At 35.3% G+C, this 24332-nt stretch overlaps 1 protein-coding gene across 1 annotated transcript in view; it reads right to left on the reverse strand.

Moving 5' to 3' along the window:
* Positions 1-24332, reverse strand: part of PMS1 (PMS1 homolog 1, mismatch repair system component) — a 98890-nt gene that overhangs the window by 48710 nt on the left and 25848 nt on the right. The window contains exons 6-7 of the mRNA XM_047084289.1: positions 21192-21294; positions 11258-11421 (exon numbers count right to left, since the gene is read on the reverse strand). Coding sequence (XP_046940245.1) covers positions 11258-11421; positions 21192-21294 — 267 coding nt within the window. The remainder of the gene's footprint in view (positions 1-11257; positions 11422-21191; positions 21295-24332) is intronic.

Consider the following 24332-nt stretch of genomic DNA (forward strand, 5'->3'; position numbering starts at 1 on the left):
CCAATCTCATGACAGAGTATTTATTCAAAGGAATTGAAAGCAGGCTCTGAAAGTGGTATTAGCACTCACATTCACTGCAGTATTACATACAACAGCCAGGATGTGGAAACAACTTAAATGTCCACTGACAGATCAATGGTTAAAGAAAATGTAGTATATCCATTTGATAGAATATTATTCAGCCTTAAAAAAGGAAATTCTGTAATATGTGACAACATGGAGGATTCTTGGGGATATTATGCCAAGTGAAATAAGCCAGTCACAGAAAGACAAATACATGATTCTGCTTATATGAGGCATTTAAAATAGTTAAGTTCATTAAATCAAAGAATGGAATGGTAGTTATCCAGGGGATGGGGGGGAGGGGAAAATAGGGAGTTACTAATGAATGGGCATCAAATTTCAGTTAAAGTTCTAAAGATCTGCTGTGTAACATTGTACCTCTAGTCAGCAATATTGCACCGTATACTAAAAAGATTAAGAAGTAGCTCTCATGTTAAGTGTTCTTGACAAAATAATGTTTAGAAAGAAAGAGATGAACACCAAATCCAGAGATTCTGAGCTTCTAATACTCCCATCAGCTGGCTCCTGGTGTTTCCCTGATGGTACTTCTTTTCCCAAGCATCCTGTTTTATTCAGGCAAATGTCCTGGTGATAGATAACCTTATTTTCTAATTTTATGCCTTTTTTTTGAGAGAGAGAGGGAGAGAGAAAGTGTATGCCCGCATAGGGGTGGGACAGGTAGGGGGGAGAGGGAGAGACAGAGAGAGACAGAGAGAGACAGAGAGAGAGAATCTTAAGCAGGATCCATGCCATAACACAGTGCAACACGGGGCTTGATCTCACAACCGTGAGGTCATGACCTGAGCCAAAATCAAGAGTTGGAGGCTTAACCAACTGAGCACCCAGGTGCCCACTGTGCCTCTTTTTAAAAACAAGCAGTAAGTTTTGGGGCGCCTGGGTGGCTCAGTCGGTTGAGCGTCTGACTTCGGCTCAGGTCATGATCTCGCGGTTTGTGAGCTCAAGCCCCGCATCGGGCTCTGTGCTGACAGCTCAAAGCCTGGAGCCTGCTTCAGATTCTGTGTCTCACTCTCTCTCTGCCCCTCCCCTGCTCATGCTCTGTCTCTGTCTCAAAAATAAAAAAACACTTAAAAAAAAAAAAAAAACAAGCAGTAAGGTTTAAAGCTAACAACTAACATCCAACTTAGAGATGATTAACTTTCCTTTCTTAATTGACTAGTTACCAAAACCTTTATTGATGAGGTAACAATAACTTCACTTCAAAACCTCATTTTTTGTATTAGATTCTTTTTAAAGTGAAATCAAAATTATGTCAGAGTAATACATGAAGGTAACTACATATTAAAAGTGAAAGTCAGATACACCCATCCAGGGATATAAAAGGGATGTAGCATTATCATTTTCCTAGGCATGTAAATTAAATAAATCAGATACCCTCAGATCTTTTGTGTTCATTTTCCACATGCAGTCAGTCAACCAGTCTCATTGATTCTTCCTTATAATTGCTATCACAGACACCCTTTGCTTTCTTTGTCAATGTATTTATCCTTATTCAGGCCCAAGGTGCCTGGACTTTTGTTACAGCTTAAAGCTGTAACACTTACTGCTCAAAGCCTCCTACAATTCTTTCCTGCACACTACTGCCAAACTAATGTCAGAGTTAACACCTTGATCATTTCCCTATTCCCAATTTTCTATTAAAAAGAAACAAAAAAGATTCAGCCTAGCATTATTTTATATTCTTTTTATATTCTTTTATAATCTAGCCTCAAATTATCTTTCACTTATCTTCCTCTACTTCTCTATATAAAATACCTGACTCACCTAAACTGATTTAACTGCCTCTAAATGTGCTCTGTACTTACCTACCTATACCTTTTATCTTCACACTATTTCTCTACCTAGAATGATTTGATCCATTTATCCATATTAGCAAATTCTATAATATAGACTCACCCACCTGGGGCGGGGGGGGGGGTCCTAGATGAAATTACAAGTTGTGTCTACTTCACTACAGGTTGTGTCTACTTCAATAATATCCACATCTGCCTAGAGACCAAAGTCAGCCCTCCCTTTTCTCAGACTTTCTATGAGTTCCCCAGAAGGAAAAGGAAGTGTTTCAGGTCTAAGAGCCGATACTTGCTATTTTGCTACCTCTCTGTTCCAGTTGCTGTCTTTAATCTTTAGTGACCTCATCAGCCTGTATCATAAGTGCTTAACTACCTACATTCACAATTTAGTATGCACTAGTGCCACTCATGTGATGGAGCACTCCTGTCCTCCATGCTCTGAACCCTTGATTACATTCATTTACCACCTATTTTTTTTGAGCACCTACATGAAATACTACTGTAGGCTCTAGGAGTACAGCAGTGAGACAGTAGTAAAACACCTTTCCTCTCATGGAAATTATATTCTAGAGAAGAGAAAGACAATAAATCAAGATAAGTACAATATATAGCATATTAGATGGTTATGAGTTTTAAGAAGAAAAATAGAGCAGGAAAATGTGTGTGGGACAGGGGAAATGGCTGCAATTTTAGGGTGGCTAAAGAAAGCCTGAGAAGTTTTAAAAGATGAGATTGACCCAAATGTATACAAATATCTTCTAGGCAAAGGAACTACAAACACAAAGGTCCTGAATTGGAAGTATGACTAACAAGTTCAAGGAACAACAAGGAGTCTAGTTCAACTGAAACAAAGTGAGTAAAAGGAAAGAAATAAATGACATCAGATGAAATGGTGAATCAGATCATCTACAAAAGGGAAGCAAACTACAGGCCAAGGGGCTGACTGCCTTTAAATTTTCTTTTTGAAGTTTTCCAGTCTGTGGCTGCTTTCATGCTACAAAGGCAAAGCTGAAGAGTTGTAAGAGACTGTATAGCCCCCAAACCCCTAAATATTTACTATATGATTCTTTTTTTTAAACAAAGTTTACTGACCTGGATGTAAAATTGATAGGCCATTTACAAAGGCTTTGATTTTACTCTGATATGGAAACTCATTAAAGAGGAGTTGCATGATCTGACTTACATTTTTACAGAATCACTCTAGTTATTGGGCAGTAAACAGACTTTAAACAGCAAAGAAGGAAGTGGAGAGATCCAATTAGGATACTATTAAAAAAACCCAGGTGAGAGATGATGGTGGCTTGAACCACAGTGGTAGTCACTGACATGGTGAAATCTGGTTAGGTTTTACATATATTTTGAAGGTAGGCCTACAGAATTTACTCTTGAATCAAAGTGAAAGAGAATCAATAGTCAAGGATAATCTTAAGGCATTTGGTTTGCCACCTAGAAATACAGAATTCTCATATATTGATGGGAAAGGCTGTGGAAAAAGTTCCAGAAGAGGAGATACAAAGCTCAGTTTTTGACAAGTTAAATGTATCAAATTATCATTACCAAATACGCAGAGGATTTCTGGGTGGTAATCGGAGTTTGGAGTTCAGGGGAGAGTTACAGAATGGAGATAAAAATTTAGGAGTCATCAATGGATAAATGATATGTAAAGTCATTTGAATAAGCACACTATGAAAATGTGTATATATACACACACACATATATACAAGAGAGTAAACTGTAGGACACTAAAAGTTTAGAAGTTAGGATATGAAATGCAACTAGAGGACTGATGTAGAAAGAGAGGAAAAAAACAAGTTGTGCAGACTTAGAAGCCAAGTTAAAAAGTGTTTCAAGGATGAGATCAACTGTGGCAAATGCTAACTAAGATAAGGACTGAGAAGTGACTACTGGATTTAGCAATGTGGAGGTAAATGGTGTCCCTGACAAGAGCAGTTTTGGGAGAGTGGTAGAGAAAAACTGAGAAAATAGGTTCAAGAGAGAATGGGAGGACAATAATTGGAGACAATGAATAAAGACAACTATTTCTAGAAGAGGTGCCCAAGTCAGCTTTTCCTAGGAACGTGGGGAGTACATCCATAGTGATGGAAGGGAAGGCTGATGTATGGACACAGCTGCAGATAGGTGGATAGATTTGTGGAAGTCCTTTCCTGATTGCCTCAATTTTCTCACTAAAATAGGGTGTAAGGTCAGATGACAGTGAAGATGGAAAAGAAGGTGTTGGCTGTCTGAGGACAGGACAGATGAAATGGCCATTTGGGACCTTGCCAATCAACGTGTAGTTCATGGACAGCAGCAACCACATCATTTGGAGGCTTGTTGAGAATGTACAATCTCAGGCCCTTTCTAACTTACTAAATCAGAATCTGCATCCTGAAATCCCAGGTGATCTACATACACATTACAGTCTGTTTAAAGCACTGATGTAGGAGATGAGGAGAGAAAAATGCACTAGAGAAACACAGTATGACTGCCAGGCAGCACTAAAATTAGTGATCATGAATTTAAAGTCATGATGGGTGTGTATTTTCTTCTACAACATTCAGCTTGGTTCAGGCACCAAGAGGACAAAAAGATGGCTTTCACCAGGATTTGGTTAGTCAAACAAGTACAGTTCAGTGAGAGAGAAGCAAGAAACTAAGGGAGTACCCAAGGACAGCATGGTAATTATGGACCTTATAATTTAAGCAGAGAAATGAGGAAAAAATGGATAAAAAACAATTAAAAGATGGTAGGATCAATGGATCCAGTAGAGTCTGAAGGTTGCTGGATGGAATAAGCTGGGGACACAGGAGGTCATGGTCAGAGAGTGAAATACTTAACAATGAAATTATGGAGGAAGTGGTTTTTGGCAATAACAAAGTCTATGGTACAGCCACTGGAATTAATAGCTACAGTAGGGTGGAAAGAACAATCACTGGAGAAAAGGTAAAAGATTTGAGAAGCTAGAAAGGACTATGTGGATACTGAAATCACAGAGTGATAGTGATCTAGGGATCTAAAGACATGAAATTAAAATCTGAATGAGATTTTGGGTTGGAGAGAAAAAGGAATGGTCTGGAAGTTGCAATGAGGAACAAGGAAGTGAGAAACAGATGAGAGAAATCAGTCACCATTTGAAAGGGCTGCAGAGGATATAGTGTTCTCAGGGAAAGTCAGATTCCAGAGCAAGAAAAGGCTAAGGACACAGAGGATTTTACTTGTGACTAATCATGAAATGGGACATTTCAGGACATGGGGATGTGTAAGAGACAAATGATTTGGATGAGAAAAAGAGTCCAGGGTGATAAAGAATGAGTTGAGAGACTCAGCCTTCTTGAGTTGATTGACATAAAAGGGAATAGAAACATGATGAGATTAGGGCTGGCAGTCCCAAAGCACTTCACAGTTGCAAGACTTTGACTCTTAAGGGAAAGACTAGAGAGGTCTTGCCAGGATTGAGAGTTCTGGAAATATCATCTGACACATACAGATAAAAGCATGGAGGAGAGAGAGATGGTCTTAAAGATTCCCTGTTGATAACTACCAATGGACATCTACACCTCACTGCTCTGGGCTCTCATCTAGCTCCTATCAATAAAAAACCTAAGGAGAAGTGTTGCTTTCTGTCCAGATCAGATACCTTCACTTACTCATAGGGTTTTTTTCAGAAATTCTGCTGACCCTCTCCTGCCTCACCATCTACATTTAGTATGGAACTGAATTCCAGCTATAAAGAGGTTTTAAGTTTATTTTCATGAAGCTCCTAGGCTTTAGGCAAGTTCTCTAAACATTTTGTTACAGGTAAAGTGACATTTTATCTATTCAGAGCAAGAAAGAACTCTTGTTCATGGGGGTCAGACCTATCTCCACACACTGATCTACACCAGCATCAGCTCCAGTCCAGCCAAGACATTTGTTAAACATCCACAGAAAGATACAGATCAAAATACATCCACCATGAAGTCTTCCTTGACTATTCTAGCCTGAAGTAACCTTTCCCTTTTCATAGTATTTACCAATATCATTTGATAATCAGTAACTTTTCATTATTCTTTTCATCTATTTAAACGTTCATACACTTTCACATCTTCCTCACTTATTTTGTAAACTCCTATCATGTAATTATTCCATAGGCTATCACATAATTATTCCATAGCACATACTCAAAGCTCTGTATCTAGTAGCTGTGGAAAAGCTATAGCAAAGGAGAATAAATATTGCATTAAGAGCTAAGAGAATTGAACTTTGGCTCATCTTATGCTACATTAAACATTTAAGTTATTAGGCAATCCACTCACATGGTCACGTGAAGATAAAATGGGAAGGCATAGAGATAAAAATACTCTATTTGCTAAAAGGTTTAAGACAGGACAAAAAAGATTTTCAGTGGTCTTTTCTAGATGTAAAGACCTAAAAATCTAGGAGGCATAAATGCTTATATTTTGTGATTTGATATATAAATCACCTTCTTAGAACTTCTAAGTGATGGAAATGTGAAGCTCCAATTTTTTAAGAAATGAAGTGCTTAAGATTTATGTAGACATCCTTAAAAATCAAAGAGGTTTAGAGTTGAAAAGGGCCTTAGAGATCATGTGATCAACTTTTACTGGCCTAAGCTCAAAAAGCTAGATTTGTGCAGAATTCTCTGGAAATTACTGATCAGAAGAGAAATCTACTGTTTTGAAGTAGAGAAATGTATTAGGATAAATAGTAACTGTAAGATGTATTTGGTTAGAGAATTTGTAAAGGAATAATCATATAGTTCCATTTAACTAAGTTAATAGAAACAAAATATGTTAAATTGATAACTTAAAGACTATGTCCCTGTCAAGTGTTTCCCACTCACTGTCCCTCCATGCAATCTTTATGTATTTCCTAACTAGTTCTAATGAAGACATATCAACGACTTACATGCCAAGAAAAGAGACTAGAACAGTATATATGAATACAAGTGAGAATATACTCTGTAAATACCTAAGAGGTCACTGAAGAATCTAAAAGAATGAATCCTCATATTATATAAAATGAATCCTTTTTTGAGGATTCATCCTATTGGATTCTCCAGTGACGCCTGTTCTGAAAGAGGCCAGAGTGTTCAAAACTGGAGCTTTATAAATTTTTGTGATTTTGATTTTAGCACCATGTATTTCATTTAGTATTTTACTGTGTGCTATGCACTGAGTATTAAGGGGAATATGAATTAGATGCAGTTCTCCCTCCCACAAGAGTCTGCTGAGAAGGAAAGACATTATACAAATCATTGCCAACAAAGCAAAAATGACATAACAGAAATATGAAATAATGTTACAGAAGACGACGAAGAATAACTATGTCTTGCTGGGGATAGGGGAAGAATTCAGAGATTCCTTCAATATGGATAGTATGGATAAACATCAAGATAAAAAATAAACTACAGTAGGGGTGCCTGGGTGACTCATTCCACTGAATATCTGACTATTGATTTCGGCTCTGGTCCTGATCTTAACGGTTCGTGAGATCAAGCCCTGTGTTGGGCTCTGTGCTGACAGCACGGAGTCTGCTTGGGATTCCCTGTTTCCTTCTCTCTCTGCCCCTTTCCACTCATGTGTGTGTGTGTGTGTGTGTGTGCTCTCTCTCTCTCTCAAAATAAATAAATTAAAAATAAAAACAATAAATAAGCTTAAAAAAAACTACTATAAAATGTGACTTATGTATGTCTTTCATCTTTTCTATATAATAGTTAACAGAAACTAGGTGAAAAGTAAAAGAATATAATAAAGAAAAAAAAGAACCATTTAAAGAATTTAGTTATCATTAATTTGCAGGCAGCAAAAAAACAAAACAAAACACAACATCACCAAAAAATCCCAACCAACCAATCAAGACTGATAATCAACCTCAAGCTAACCTGAAAACTATATCTGAATGGACCTCCACCTTCATTAATTAAAAACAAAACAAAACAAAAAACAAAACCCACTCAAACTTTCAAAGTTGGAACTAGAAGAAAGAAAGGGAATTTAAGGAAAGGGCATTTGAACTACAGTCTTGATCTGGAATTTCCTGTTGACTATACTGCCTCCATAACCTTGCTTGGGATGTGGGTAATACTGGCCCAACTGTGGACTTTTTCTTGATTCCTCATATAGTACAGCTGAAACAAAACTGAGACATTTAACAATATTTGTGTAAAAGGCTAAGAGTTACAAAAAAAAAAATAATAATACAATGAACAAAGAGAATATCATGAATGTTGGGGATACATATTATAAACTACTACTTTTTAATCTTCAGTTTATAATCTAATAAACATGTCCCTTCTTTCTCATTCTTGGTCACCCCCTTCCTCCTACATCTTCAGCCACCACCACAAAAGAGTACTCTCCTAGCGACCCAGAAAACTATGTCAAGAGAGGAAGCCACTACACACACTACCAAATCTCTATGGCCAGTTTTCTGCGTTTCTGTTTCCAGCTAAGGTCCTGCCTCTTCCCAGATTGACTGATGCCAGAGATATTCAACTCTTCAAAGCTGTGTCATCATTCTTCCAGACCTTAAAAATAAACTGATCCCAATAAGCCTTCAGACTAATGTGACATGGAGGTAGGGTAGGTAGATGGAAAGTCACTCCTTAATTACTATTCTCTTGTAACAGTTAAAACCTTCTGGTATCAATGATAATCCAATTCAGCTTTTCAATACCTGTGGGCCTCTAATTATCAAGACAAAATTCAATTCAAAACAATTTTTACAACCATAAATAGTATTTTAGGCAGAAGAAAACATTCACAAAAACCAACAACCATGAAATATGAAAGTACCCCTTATTTGAAATCACAATTTAACATTATATTCTAAACTAGTCGTCTACAGAACTATTCATGCATATATGAAAGAGCTAGAATACTAAATTGGTTTCATATAATCACACTGAGAAAATTTTTTAGTTCTAGGAAATAACTACATTATAAATGAAAATATACACAGCAGGACTTCACAGGAATTCAGTTATTACAACTAAAGCTGAAGACTATAGTGCTTGTTTAAGGAATGGCTCTAACATTTCTCCAAATAATATCTACTTTAAATAAAGTCACTGAATCCACTTGTAAATTATTTCCCTTTGGCTGTCTCATTATTCAATATGCTTTCAAGGAACATGGTGATGAAAGAAGAAAAATACCTCTTTCTAACATAACCATACTGGCAAGAACATCAACATTATCAGTATTCAAAGAATGTCTTGGCAGGTTAAACCTTCATAAAAAGAAGGAACACTATCTAATCCAAGATGTCAAAATAGCAATAGTACTTCTCATATTATGTGCAATATGATTGTTTGTTTATAAAGCAGAAAAAAATTTCAGGAAAAGATGTCAATATAGTCATGTTTAAATTTCAAGCAAAGGCAAAAAATTCTTCTGAAAAGCACATAAAGAATGATAAACATGTTTAAAAGAAAAAGGCTAAGAGGAGAGCAGGACTCAATGTTCAAAGAGATTTATGATATGTGCCACTGCCATTCTGGGAGGTTTAACAATATATTTCAGCATTTGAGGCACAACAGCACTACTAAGAAAGAAAAAAGTGGCACAATAATTTGTACTAAGAGAAGGAAGCTTGAAGACAGAGTGCTTGTTCTAATTCAGTCCTTGATCTTGTGTAATAATACTAATACTTAATTTTACTGTAAGATTTTTGATAATCTCACATTATTTTCATGGTAAAATACTCTCAGCATACTCTTTAGGATTTGAACTGAATCTGAAATTACTGAAGGCTATCAAGGGACTTGTGTTTATTCAATGTAAGTTCAGATGTGCTGTCCTCAAAAAATAATAAAATGCAGCATATTATAAAATACTACCTTCCATTCTCAAAAGATAATGCCTGTACTGGTGATCGTACAGTGGTTGGAAAATAATATAAACTCATCCAAAACTTAGAAAATATATATATTTGACTTTAAATACTCATTTCTATTACATGAGGCAGAAATCTTGTTTTATTCTATTTTCTCCTTATTGTTGCTTTTCTTTAAAAACAAGAAGTTCCTATCTTCATATTTTACCTTTTTCATATGTTTTCCCTCCCAATCACTTTCTTCTGCCCTTGATCTTTTCTTAACTTGGGTATATTCAGCTTTTAATTGCTAAATGTCCTTTGGATAAAGAGGTCATAGGGTTATTTATACTACCGAGATGAGCCTCCATCTATCAACATCCTGAGGAATCATAGCATGGTAGAGCAGGAAGAGATCTCAAGGTATCATGTGGTTGAGTTCTATGGTAGCAGGAATAGGTGGCTGACTAATCTTAATGTTTTTCTTTCTTTTCTGTTTTTTTTAAAATGACCAAAGATTTTGATCATAAATATTCCACCATGGTTTGGTTTAAGACAGAATCATCTTAATAACAAGTAAATAGACACAGAATAGAAAGAATGCTGGATGAAAAAGGATTCTGACCCCAGTACTACTAATTACTGTAAAGCATATAACAATTTCTTTGATTACTCTGAGCTTTAAGTTCCTCCTACAAATAGAAATAATGCTGCTTAACTTACAAAGTTATTAGTAAGTGTTCTGAAACCTGGAAAAGAACTATATATACATAAGGTATTAAAATGAAAAGACAAGACAGCAGAGTGGAAATAGCCTGCACTCTGTAGGCATGTTAAGTTTCAAATTCCATCTCAACAATTTACTAGCTGTGCAACACAGAGCAAAGTATTAAACCTCTCTTGAGTTCAGTCCAGAGGACAATGGTAAATTGATATGTCTACTTCACTCAGTTGTTGCTGTGGATCATAGGAGTTTAACGTACCTAGGATATGATGTAGCATTGTGTAGGGCCTCAATAAATGTTAACTCTCAACTCCCCATTGGGTTTCCATACTTCTGCTTTCCTCTCTTAAATATTTCAAGTGCACATGTGGAATTTTATGAAAAACAGAATAATCAGAAAATACCTTTCATTCTATCAAGATTCATCAAGCAACAAGAATTTCTTAATCAGCCTCACTTGAAAACTGGGAAGAAATGAGGTAGTTTCCTTTAAAAAAACAAAAAAAAACTCTTCCAAAGGAGAAACAGTTTGTAATAGAAGGTGAAAAATGTCACTAAATTGTGAACTCCTTAAAGGAAAAGAACAAGTCTTATACATCTGCATATTTAGGTAGCACTCAAATATTTCTTGGATGTCTACTGGCAAAATCCCTGATCTCAGAAATTACGAAAGGTTCAATCAGATTTCATTTAGATGTCAGATAAGAAAGTAAAGAGGTTCTTTATATAATAAACTAATGTGGACAAATTTTTGCAAGAAGACTTTACATATCTGATTTTGATAAAATTGTGCCTTTATAATATCATATACCGAAAACTCTTATAGAAACATAATAATACTTACCTTGTTATGTATAAAAACAATCCTTAAGTCAGGTTTAAGTATACCATAGCTTATGAGGAGATCCTGGATCTTTTTTATTTCATCTTTACATTTTTTAGCAGTTGAGTAAAACTGCTTTCTTACAGGTAGATTCTTAAACAATCTTAAAGCAGTCACAGTTGTACCTGTTGGCAGATAAGAGGAAAGCACATTTAGATGTGAAAAGAACTTCACACATCTTCAAATCTATATACAATATATTCAACCCCTTCTATCACTGAAGGCCAGTCCTCTCCCAACTCCGGGAACCCAAGGTGGCTCAACTTTGCAACTTATTCTGATCCTCTGCTAGACTCCTCTATTTGTAACTGGACTGACTTGGCTAAGTATTATCTCTTCTGTGTGATCTAAACAAGAATAATCTGATTTCTACCACCACACAGAAACATGGGCTCACCAGAATGTAGTATCTTAATAATTTGCTGATATTCAAACCACCTGGAATGATGCTTAGTCTGCACCTTAAAATACAATATATAGGTGGTATAAGGCTAAAATATAGCAAATGTGATAACCTTAATTACTACACTAAAAATTCTTATCTGAAATAATGTCTGTCTGGTTTAATTTCATCTTCTGAACAACAAATATTCAAAACACAGTATAATCTAACACAAAGATTTTCTTTTTACTAGTGTAGTAACTAAAAAGTTGAATAAAAGTATAAATATTATAATGCTTACATATCAGATTAATAACCAGCTTTTGTTAACACACACACACACACACACACACACACACACACACACACACACACACAATTAGGCCTGGATATTTTCTCATTACTATACCATAAATCTGTGTTTTTTAAACATTGAGGAACTTTTATAACTACCAGTAATGAGCTAATCTCAACTTAGTAAATCAATCCTCTCATGTGATTCTAATGCTGTACTGCCAGGGTTGAGAAACAAAGCACTGAGAAGTCAAAAAATCAATTTAGTGTACAGTTTTCAACTTGGCATTACTGACATTTGTTGAGGGGGCTGTCCTGTGCATTGTAGGATGTGTAATTGTATCTCCGGCCTCTACCCATTAGATGCCAGCAGTATCCAACTCAGTCATGACAATAAAAATGTCTCCACACAGTGCCAAATGTCTCTTGGGAGGCAAAACTGTCCTTGGTTGAGAATCACTGATTTAGTATATATAGCAACTAGTATTTTTTTAAAATTAAATAAAGTCTAGGATATACTAAACAAGAGCAGAAAATAGAGTGCATCACACATAGTAAGAGTATATACTGCATCAAGAATTTTTTGCTTTGATTAGATTTGTATGATTAAAATGTACTATGTGAACGAAAGTCAGAAAGGCTAAAAGTTGCTGCAATAGGTCAATCTTTGACCTACTGCTCACAAAAAAGAACAAAACAGAATGGCAATCATGAGGAAAATATAAGACTTAGAAATCCTAGCATAAAATCAGGAGTTCCAGGAAGAGAAAAAGAAACAAATACAGGTTTAACTAAACAGAAGAAAATTTTCTTGAGTTAAAGTCTTTAGTACAAATTTCAAGAGCTTACTACAAGCAGGAGTGTGTGTGTGTGTGTGTGTGTGTGTGTGTGTATGGAGAAAGAGACACCACACTTCCACTGGAAATCCTAAATTTTAGGATTAATTTAAGGGTAAGGAAAAAATTTTAGAAACTTTCAGAGACAGTAAGTTCCTTATGAGGAAATGCTAGCATCAAATTTCTTAACTATAACACTAGAATACAATCTACAAATGATTGAGGGGTAATTAAGAAACTTACACCCAGTAGGGCTATGTATAAGGATAAAATGAAGACACTGCAAGGATTCAGAAGTTCATTCCCCAAGTACATTTTATTAAAACAGTGGTGGATGAGCACTAGCCAAATGAGAATTATATCAAAATAGAAATTTTATGACAGAAGAAGATGAGAAAATAAAACTGATAAGCAAAGAGTTTTAGCCAAATGTAAACATAATATGGCAACATGGCTGGCATTTGCAATATAACTGTGAAATAGGAATTATTGAAATGAAAGAGATGTAGGGGAGGGCCTAACAGTAGCATGAAACTGTTTTACACTATTATTAATAACACTGGATAACTGGAGTAAAGGGGTTGGGAATAAAAAGGGCTAAAACTTATATGGACCTATATATTCTTGACTATGGCAATTTCCTTTCCTACCAATGTTCTCCTTCTGGTGTGTCCTCCAACACATCATACTTATTTGCACCTCAGAACTTTTGCATATGGTCTTCCCCCTACTACCTTTTGCAAGGCTAACTCCTTTATCAACTTTCAGATCCTAACCTAAGTATCACCTCTTTAAAGAATCCATCCCTGAATGCCCTATCAAAGACTGGTTCTCCCAAAGTGAAACCATGTTTTATTTCTTCCTAGAAATTATCAATATTTGAAAAAATTTGTGTCCGCCTCCCCTTTTAGAATACAAGAAGCATGAGAGCAAATGATTATGTACCATGTATGACATTACAGCCCCAGCACCTCAATGACTAATAACCTACAGGCATTTAACAAAAAAGTTTTGAATAACAAATAGAAATGCATGCACAGAAATGAATGCATAGAAGAAAAAAACACAAATGTGGTAATAAGAATAAACCCCAAATTTGTTTGGACTGTTAGTTATAAGGGACACATGGTGTTTTTATAATTTTTGAAACTTTATTTTATAAATATATACAATTTTTTTTATCTTAGGAAAAAAAGATCTTTGAGGGGAAAAAAAACAAGGGAAAAGCTTTATTTCTATTTTGTTCACATTTGATGTTTTCCTGCTTCTTTTCTCTTGATCAGGTAAGTTCATCAGCATATTACGTTACTAACAATTTAATTAAAAATTTTTTTTGCTTTCCTCCATTTTTAGGTAGGTATTTTTTTGGCCTAAATTTAACATGTCACCTTCACACACAGAATTAAAGTCCTTGGAACACCATGGTATTTCTCACTTGTAACACTGTGGTGCTACATTTTCTGCCTTAGGAAAGTAAACAGGCTACTGCCAAATTCGCATTGAGGTGAAGCTGACAGAGTCTGACTCATAGCAGAGTGTATCAGACCCTATCATCAGAGACCTCTTATGCCTTTTTCTCATTTCACTCTATGTTCTTTCTAGATATTTCCTCCACGCCCAAAGTTTCAACTACTACATGTATGCCAATGATTCTTGATCAAAGTTATAAGAAACACTATACTTTTATGAATCTCTGAAAAAGAAAATATATGCCAAATAATTCATGATACAATGCCTTAACAACAGTCCTGTGCAATACATGAATTGGTCCACACCAGCCTCTCACTGCTTAGATATTTCTTTTATCTATCCTCACTGATATGGCAATTTCCTCTTGTGTCTTCAATTTCAGTGCCTGGCATGTGATAGCAAACCTTTCGTACTTAACCCAGTTTTTTTCACTTGTGGCTATATTCTCTTTTTAGGTCTCACAAAGCATTTGTTGTTTTGCAAAAAAAAATATGAAACTGTTGTTTATTCCTGCAATCAACATATGAATTATCAATAATGCACAAAACTTCCCATCCAAAAAGGATTTGGGGAGGCCATTAATTACAAGCCACGACCTGTTTTTAGAGACGTCAAAATGTGAGAAAACACACATCTTAGAATTTACTAAAGATATACATATGAAACTGACAGCATTCAAGTTATAAATAAACGCTCACTCAATATCACCTGAATGTCCCAAAGCCACCTCAAATCAACCACACCCAGACCTGAACTCATTCTTTTCCTTCTTACGTCTGATACTTACACTTGATCCTCTTTCTCATATAACACTAACATCCAACAGTTTCCAAAGGCAGATACTCTAGATTTAACTGATTCTTCCCTCTCCCTCTTACTGCCAATATTGTGTAAGTCTTTTAGGCCTGTTCTATCCTAAAAATCTTTTTCAAATCTATGTCAAGTCCCTTTCTCTCCTTCAAAACTTAGTTCAAGATAACATTTCTTATAATAAGACATAGTTTATGGTAGGAGTTACAGTGTTCTAATTAATTTTATAAATACCATGACATTCACCCTCTACCTAAAAAGGTTCAGTGGCTCAGTGCTGGTTATAAGAAATAAACTTTTACTTTCAGTTTTAGAAATTTCACTTGGTTCTTTTTTAGAGTTCCATTTCTCTGCTGAAATTGTCTACCTTTTTAGCAATTTTGACCATCTTTTCCTCTAAATTCTTTAACATAGTTGTTTTAAGTTTTTGTCTGCTAATTCAAATATGAGGTCATGTTTGTTTTCTTATATCAACTATTTTTTTCTCTTATAGATCCCATTTTCCTTTGTTTCTTAATATTTTTATTTTTGCCAGACATTGCATAGATACATAAGTAAATGAAAGAAAAATAGATACGTAAGTAGGTATTTTCCCCCAGAGAAGGCACTTTATTTCCTCTGTCAAGTAGCTAAAGAGAGAATCTCTTCAATATAATTAGGAATGTATCTGGGTTGGAGCTGAGCTGCCCCTTTATTTAGCTCTAGTTCACTTCTCGTTTCAAATGTCTGAAAGATGGAATGGGGCCTTTTCTTCTAGCAAGGTTTTGGGATCTCTAGCACTGCAAAACTTTGTCTCTCTAGCTCAGTCCTAATTTTCTTTATCACTGCTTACTAAGCGTAAGTCCTGATGAGATCTGGCATCTGAGGTGAACCAACTCTGTCTGAGGATCCCATCCTCCAATATCTCATGTCAGCTTACATATGGCTGTTAAAGAAGTTCAGCTGGTTCCTCCTAGGGCCATAAAAGATGCTTGTTCATGGCAGACTTGTTCCTTTGCCCACCTATGCCCCCAGACTCAGTTAATGCTCCCAGGGATGCAAGTACTTTTCTTGTCTACTCATCTTTTTCTTGAACCTAACTCATTTAACTTCCTTTTTTGCCCTCCAAGTTTTTATTAGATTTTATTTAGCTAAAATACAGTGTAATATTAGTTTCAGGTACAGGATTTGGTAATTCATCCCTTACATACCACATCCAGTGCTCATCACAAGTGCCTTCCTTAATACCTTTCACCCATTTCATCCCCCTGCCCACCTCCCTTCCAGCAACCCTCATTCGTTCTTCATAATTAGGAGTCTGTTTTATGGTTTGCCTCTCTTTTTTCTCCCCATGTTCATCTGTTTTGTTTCTTAAGTTCCACATATGAGTGAAATCATATGGTATTTGTCTTCTTTGTGACATAGTTCTTCAATTGGTGCTTTTCCTCTTCATCTTTCTTCTCTTGCTACAAGGTTAAACCCCCACCCCTTCTTACCTACCATCTTCAAACTCAAATGATAACTTTTCTGAAAAACTCCCTAACCTTCCTCTAGGCAGCTGGTGGCTTCTTTTTACTGTCATTACTTAGTCATCTGTGTTCTCCACTACTCTGTGAGTTCCTTTAACTCATCTGTGTTCTCCACTAGCCTGTGACAAATATAATAGCATATACTGTAGCTGTGGTGACAGTATATCTGTGTATATCTGTGTATCTGTGGACAGATGGTGAGAAGGAAGGCAGGCAGAAATCAATAAAGCAAAACACAAATGTACGAAAAGGTACTTGTTGATTTTTAAATATGTTATACGTGAAAGACCACACTATAATTAATCCATATATTAACTGATAAATTATTGCTTCAGCAGTTAAAAATGTTCTCTTAGAGCAAATTGAGATTTAACAATAAGCCAAGAATTATATATGTTTGAATAAAACTTAATGATGGAAAACTATGTTGATTCCAAGTGAAATGTGTATCCTTAAAAAAAGTACCAAGTAATATTGGCCAATAGGGAGGAGGCCCTAGTATACTATCATATTTTACAAGAGAACTGCTCAGCTCTCTAACTTTAGCACATTCTACAAGCACCAGAATTAAACTGCAATCCTATAATATGTTCCCTGTTATATTTTTACATGACCCTATGTTATGCCACTTATAAAGGCAGCTAGCTATTTATATTCCTAATGTAAAGAGGTATGGTTGCTTGAATATATCAAACTTTCTAAAAACTATTTAATGAATAAAGTTTCAGTCTCAACATGAAAAAAATCTTCCAATGCATGCACAATCATACCTAGAAGGGATTTACAAAGAACACGATGCTCTACTCTAGTAACAGGGTAAGGAAAGGAATGACCCTGATCAGAGTACTTTAAATATACTATTTTTGATACCTGAGAAATTCCTACGGCAGAAGTACTAGGATATGTTAAAAGAATTTGCCAGGAGGGTAAATCAATTTAGAAAGCTTACTACTGATTATCTAGGGTAAAGGAAATGGAAGTAATAACAGAAAAAAGATATGATTACAACAAATAATTTAGTAAGTTATTGTAAGATAATTTAAAATTATTTTTACATTTCTTATAAATTTTTAAGTGTCTTAAAACAGAAGTGAACAGAAGGGTAATTTAAAATGACACGCTATTAAGCACATACATCATTTTAAAGGGCTAAATTAATCCACAAAACGAATACCTACACCCAGAAAAACCAGAATTGAAATCTCTAGTAAACTATTTTTAAACATCTTAAATATGGTTTTTAAAGGGGTAACAGGGGTGCCTGGGTGGCTCAGTTGGTTAAGCGTCTGACTTCAGCTCAGGTCATGATCTCACTGAGTTCCAGCCCCATGTCCAGCTCTGTGCTGACAGCTCGGAGCCTGGAGCTACTTCAGATTCTTTGTCTCCCTTTCTCTGGGCCCCTCCCCTACTCACACTGTCTCTCTCTCAAAAATGAATAAATGTTAAAAAAAAAAAATTAAAGGGGTAACAAATTTTCCAGTGTCTAAAAAAGATTTTGCTTTAAGTTGTCCCGGCACCTACAGTTAGGTGTCATCTTCTGATCAGATGATATGAAGAGTAACTGTGAAGCAAGGATGTTCACACCACTGCAGAAATTTATCTACAAGAACCCTAAATGCACAGGTACTAATTAGGATGGTTGTACTGTAGTTTTATCTTACACAGAAAATATTTAAATGGAAGTTGAATGACAGCTGGTGGTGAAATGTGAGTCTGTGATCCAATCACTCAAAAACTATCAGCACTAAGGCAATATAAATGTAAAAAGCTTTTAAAAGTGCTGTAGATTTCTATAATATGTCCATCTACCGAAATTTAAAAGTAAGAGCTTGATTCTTTGTTGTTTTCCTAGCCAACCAACTATAATCAGGAGATAAAAATGAATCATGAAAGGCAATTACTAGTTTCACAACTACTGACCTTCCAAGTATGTTGTTTCTTAAGATAAAAGGAATATGCTAAAGAAAATAAGGTTCATTTACTGACTACAGAAGTTCCTTAATATGCATACCTAGTCTCACTCAAAGTAGAAGACTTGGGTCAGCAAGAAAAGAAAAATCAATCAACAAATGGGCAGAGATCAGAAGGATTCCATATTTAAGTATTGCTATTTCATAGTTCCCATGGTGATGAACACAGAAAAGCATGAGAAGTATGAGTGATGCAGAGCAACAGGCCATCCAGATTAGACTGGCTACTACTAAGATAAAAATAAATACATTTAAGTTTTATAAGGTGACTAGATTACTTCAAAGTACTCTACTGGAGAGCCACCCAAATCTCCTAATGGCCTCCTAATTTGAACTCCTCAGAATTGGGGTCAGAACATTTCTGGAAAGGGACTATACTAGACAAAAAAAAGCCTTCTCCTTTGTAACTTTCAGTACATAAAAAAGAATCACAGTCTATTATTTTTAAGTAAAATATGTACAATATTATCATACATCAAATTAAACAGCTACAAGATGAGCTCGTTTTTATTAACTGAGTAAATGCCAAAAAAAAAAAAAGTGTTTTCTTAGAAGTTCCAACTGACTCTTTCCTTTGTGTGGATATAAAAATATAAATTCTTAATATGCAAATTAATCAGCAATTTGAAGATTAAAAAATAAGAGAAAAAGTGAATTTGGTATCAGTATTAAGACATAATAAATATATTTTAATGAAAAAAGATGGTAATTATTAAAAAGATAGATCTAATAATTTAATATTAAAATTGGAAGAAACTAAAGAAAAAATATAGTACTTCAATAAATTACAATGAGGGACCACAAAATTAAAAAATGAATTTATAATTCAATTGGAAAAGAAGGGCAAACAGCAATAAATCCTTTCAGAACAAATAATTCTTTTTTTTTCTTTTTTTTTTTAATTTTTTTTTCAACATTTATTTATTTTTGGGACAGAGACAGACAGAGCATGAACGGGGGAGGGGCAGAGAGAGAGGGAGACACAGAATCGGAAACAGGCTCCAGGCTCTGAGCCGTCAGCACAGAGCCCGACGCGGGGCTCGAACTCACGGACCGCGAGATCGTGACCTGGCTGAAGTCGGACGCTTAACCGACTGCGCCACCCAGGCACCCCTCAGATCAAATAATTCTTTTGAACATGACTAAAGAGGTCATACCTTCAACATTCTCTCAACTTTAAACACTCATTACCGGAAATTAGTGGTATGGAAACAATTAAAGGAGATACATGAAACTCAAGCCTGAAAAGCTTTTCTTTTTTGTTGTAAGTGGACAGTAAAGGAACATAAAAACATAAGATGTCAACTAAATGTAATAAAATTACATAAGTGTATAAAACACGAAAGAACTGTAATAATAATTAATAGAGCAATATTATTAGATGAAGTAACATTAGCAATGAGCTAAGAGTTGTTGCAATTGAGTGATGGGTACATTATTCTATTTATTTGAACATACATTTCAAGTTTTCCATAAACAGATATATTTTAATTATTTAATCATAGTATCTTAATTATATGGTTTATTACAATTACCAAATCAATAATGTTTTAGGCATTTCAATAAAATATCCTTCACATATAAAGAGGACACTAAGTGATCCAACAATAGCAAAATAATTGCTCTTACAGTTTTTACAGAAGAGTAACTAATCCATGTTTTTGTCCATAGTCTGTTTTTAAAAATTTATTTATTTAAATTCAAGTTAGTTAGTATACAGTGTAGTATTGGTTTCAGGAGAACCCAGTGATTCATCTTTTACATATAATACTCAGTGCTCATCCCAACAAATGCCCTTCTTAAAGTCCATCACCCATTTAGCCCATCTTATCATACACCTCCCCTCCAGCAATCCTCAGTTTGTTCCACAGCTAATATCATCCTCAATGGGGAAAAACCTGAGAGCTTTCCCCCTAAGGTCAGGAACACAACAGGGATGTCCATTCTTACCACTGTTGTTCAACACAGTACTGTGAGCCCTAGCCTCAGCAATCAGACAACAGAAATAAAAGGCATACAAACTGAAAAAGAAGAAGTCAAACTTTCACTCTTAACAGATGACATGATACTCTACATGGATAACCCAAAAGACTCCACCAAAAAATTGCTAGAACTGATACGTGAATTCAGTAAAGTCATAGGATATAAGATCAACGTGCAGAAATCGATTACATTTCTATATACCAATAATGAAGCATCAGAGAAAGGAATCAAGGAATTGATCCCATTTACAACTGCACCAAAAACAATAAGATACCCAGGAATAAACCTAACCAAAGACATAAAAGATCTGTATGCTGAAAACTATAGAAAGCTTATGAAAGAAATTAAAGACACAAAGAAATAGCAAAACATTCCATGCTCAAGATTGGAAGAATAAATACTGTTAAAATGTCTATACTCTCCATAGTCTTTTAACAGTCTCTCTTTAGAAAACTAAGTATTTAAGAGATTGGTGACTAAAGTAGGGGTTGAATATTCACCTGGAAGTTAACTACCCTTTATCACGAGCAAACCTGAAGTAATGCATCTGAATTTGAAATGTAACAATTTTTAAAAAAATAAACAAGAAAAAAATAAAATAAACAAGAAAGAAAAGGCAAAACTACAAAGCTACTCTCTTACCTTGACCAAGATGTGAAGGTTTTTGAGAAATTATGTGGCCGCTGCCATCCAAAACATACTGGGTGCTAAAATTATCAGAAGCTGTCCTTGTTGTAATCAAAACCTGGAATATAAAAAAACTAATAAAATTATGATTTTAGATTTTGCAGTGGACTCATTATCAAATTAAATTTAAAATGATTATACATTTACTTAAGATTGAAAAAAAGTTTGGGGCACCTGAGTGGCTCAGTTGGTTAAGCATCTAACTCTTGATTTCAGCTCAGGTCATGATCTCAGTTTGTGAGATCGAGCCCCATGTTGGGCTCCATACTGAGTGTGGAGCCTGCTGAAGATTCCAGCTCTCTCTCTCCCTCTGCCCCTCTCCCCTGCTTGCGCTTGCAGTCTCCCTCTCCCTCTTTAAAATTAAAAAAAAAAGAAAAATTAAAGTTAGGGGCGCCTGGGTGGCTCAGTCGATTAAGCATCCGACTTCAGCTCAGGTCATGATCTCAAGGTTTGGGAGTTCGAGCCCTGCGTGAGGCTTTGTGCTGACAGTTCAAAGCCTGGAGGCTGCTTCAGATTCTGTGTCTCCCTTTCTCTCTGCCCCTCTCCTGCTCCCATTCTGTCTCTCTCTCTCTCAAAAATAAACATTAAAAAAAAATTTTTTTTTTAAAGTCTTACTTGTTAAGCTCTTATGACCACTTCTCCTATAATATTCCCTTAGAGTTACACTAATAGTAACTAATAGGCTAATTAGTAGCCTAATAGTAGTACACTAATAGTAGGCTACTTTATATTTTTTATGTGGCAAATTACTGATTTTTATTTTGAGTATTTAACTTTAACTAAAATACTCATACACAAATCTATACATCTGAAATGTACTGGTTATTTGTATATATGACTGAAATGGCTATTTGTATTATATGACTTACATCTGTAAAATCAAATACTGTAACTGCATTAGGGAAACTTCTTTTTGTTTATTTACTTTGAGAGGGAGAGAGAGAGCACACGAGCAAGGGAGGGGCAGAAAGAGAGAGAGGGAAAGAATCCCAAGCAGGCTCTGCACTGTCAGTGCAGAGCCCAATGCAGGGTTCAATTTCACAAACCGTGAGATCATGACCCGAGCCAAAATGAGGAGTCAAACGCTCAAATGACTGAGCTACCCAGGCACTCTGGGAAACTTGCTTTTTAAAAGACAATTTCCATAAATTTGTTGGTAATGTGAAAAAGCCTTTTGTAAAATAATCGTTCTTTTTATAATCTGTATAAAAAGGTAATGTATTTTCTGTATTTCAAGGTAATGGTTCAAAAGAATAAAAAAATATAAATCATACACACATATATTTGTGGACAATTTTTTCTTATAACCAAGCTATTTAAATGTAATTTAAATGTAGTTTAAATGCTTAAAACCTGAACTATTTAAATGTAATTTTTTTGTTAAATGAAGAAGATATTAGCACTAAGACATTTATGTGTAAGAAAGGATTTCACTGAGCATGAAAATATTTCCTAAGGTGTTACAGTCACATAAATATAAATTTAAGAATGTCTGCATTCTTCTGAGCTACCCTCACCATTGGCTTTCTGTTTACCTACTCTGTGAGATTAGTGGGAGAGCATGACAATAGAAAACCATTCCACTGTCAGAAAATAACAGGCAGGGAGTGGGCATACTTCTTCAGGAAAGCACAATGGATTCAGAAAAGGATGCCCTCCTTACACTTTTTGTGAGCAATAATGATCCAAAATTGGGAGCAATCTTTCTTGGCCATCTGTGAACTCAGGAGAGTTATCTGAAACTTATATTTAAGAAAGAAGCCACAAAGATCCAGCTCCACTGCTGGAACTCATCTAGGTCCAGTTGGATCTACATTGGATTTGATGGTTCTGACACCCTGCCCTAAACATGCACTAATTTACAGCAGGCCATATGGCTATAAAACATGTAGATACCAGGCAGGGAATAGCAGAGTCACCATTACGTGCACAAACACACAAAAACACACATACACACACACACAGCTTCTCTAGCTCACAATATTAGAATCTATTAGACTCTAAGGGTAATGTCCATAAAATTCCTTACCAGAAGCACTGCCTTAAGCTGTTTTCCAAAAACATACAGCTAAATCAAAGTTGTGAGCCTCTGTATAACCTTAAGTGATTCTTCTACTTCTTCCAAAATTATATTCCGTGGTTCAAAAGTTGTATAACTTTATAAGTTTTCCTGATAACCAATCTTAATCTTCCCTGCTACATCCCCAACTCTATTTTGTCCAGCAGTGATTTTCTCTAATAAACTCTGTTTAAAAACAAAGAGTACAGAAAATTTCTTTCCTGTCTCTTAATTTACTCTATGATTGTCCCTGTAAAAACAATTCTACATTTAACCAACCATTTTTCAAAAATGCCAAGGTCAACTGAATTCTATTTCTATTCTCCAAAGAGCTAGCCACCTGACCTAAAGTTGGTGTTATTAAGCAAAAGTAGTCCTAGAACTCTGAGTTCTAGTACTAATTAAGCCAGTGGCTTGTTAGATGGTCCTGAATAAATGATTACTCTATCATCTTTAAGGAAGTGCAATGATAAGATGAAAATGATACTAATACTCCACAAGGTTATATGGATTTTTGTTTTAACTACTTTCAAAGCATTTTATAAATATTAACTTGTTCATCCTTTAAACATATTAGTTAATAGCAAAATACCCCAACTTAGATGAATAAACTGATGTGCTAAAAAGTAAAATAGGACCTTACTGGTCATAAATGTAACATTTGTATTAAGGTAAAAAAAAAAATACACTATTGTTTTCCAATATTAATTTTTTTTGAATTAGAATGTGTAAGGGTACTGTGAAACTTTATCTTGATAGGAAATGCTTCACAATTCACTGCTAAAGACAGCAAAGGACAACACAGGTTAGCATGTTTCACAAATCTGTTAAATACAATGTGCTCCTCAGAGGAAGGAACTGTATTTCAAGAGTTCATTTCATATGACCCTGTGTCCTGGACAGCAAACCTTTTTTTGGACCAGGCACAGGCTTAGAATGTGTTAGCTCTGCAGCAGTTAACATATTTGAACCTGCAGTAACTCCACCATCAGATGCATCTCTAATCTTACAAATTTTTACTTGCGCTTCTTACTAGA

The sequence above is a fragment of the Lynx rufus genome, unplaced genomic scaffold, assembly GCF_022079265.1.
Source record: "Lynx rufus isolate CCGP_SWC_20201006 ecotype Redwood Valley unplaced genomic scaffold, mLynRuf1.p SCAF_2, whole genome shotgun sequence".
In the NCBI taxonomy this organism is placed as follows: Eukaryota; Metazoa; Chordata; class Mammalia; order Carnivora; family Felidae; genus Lynx; species Lynx rufus.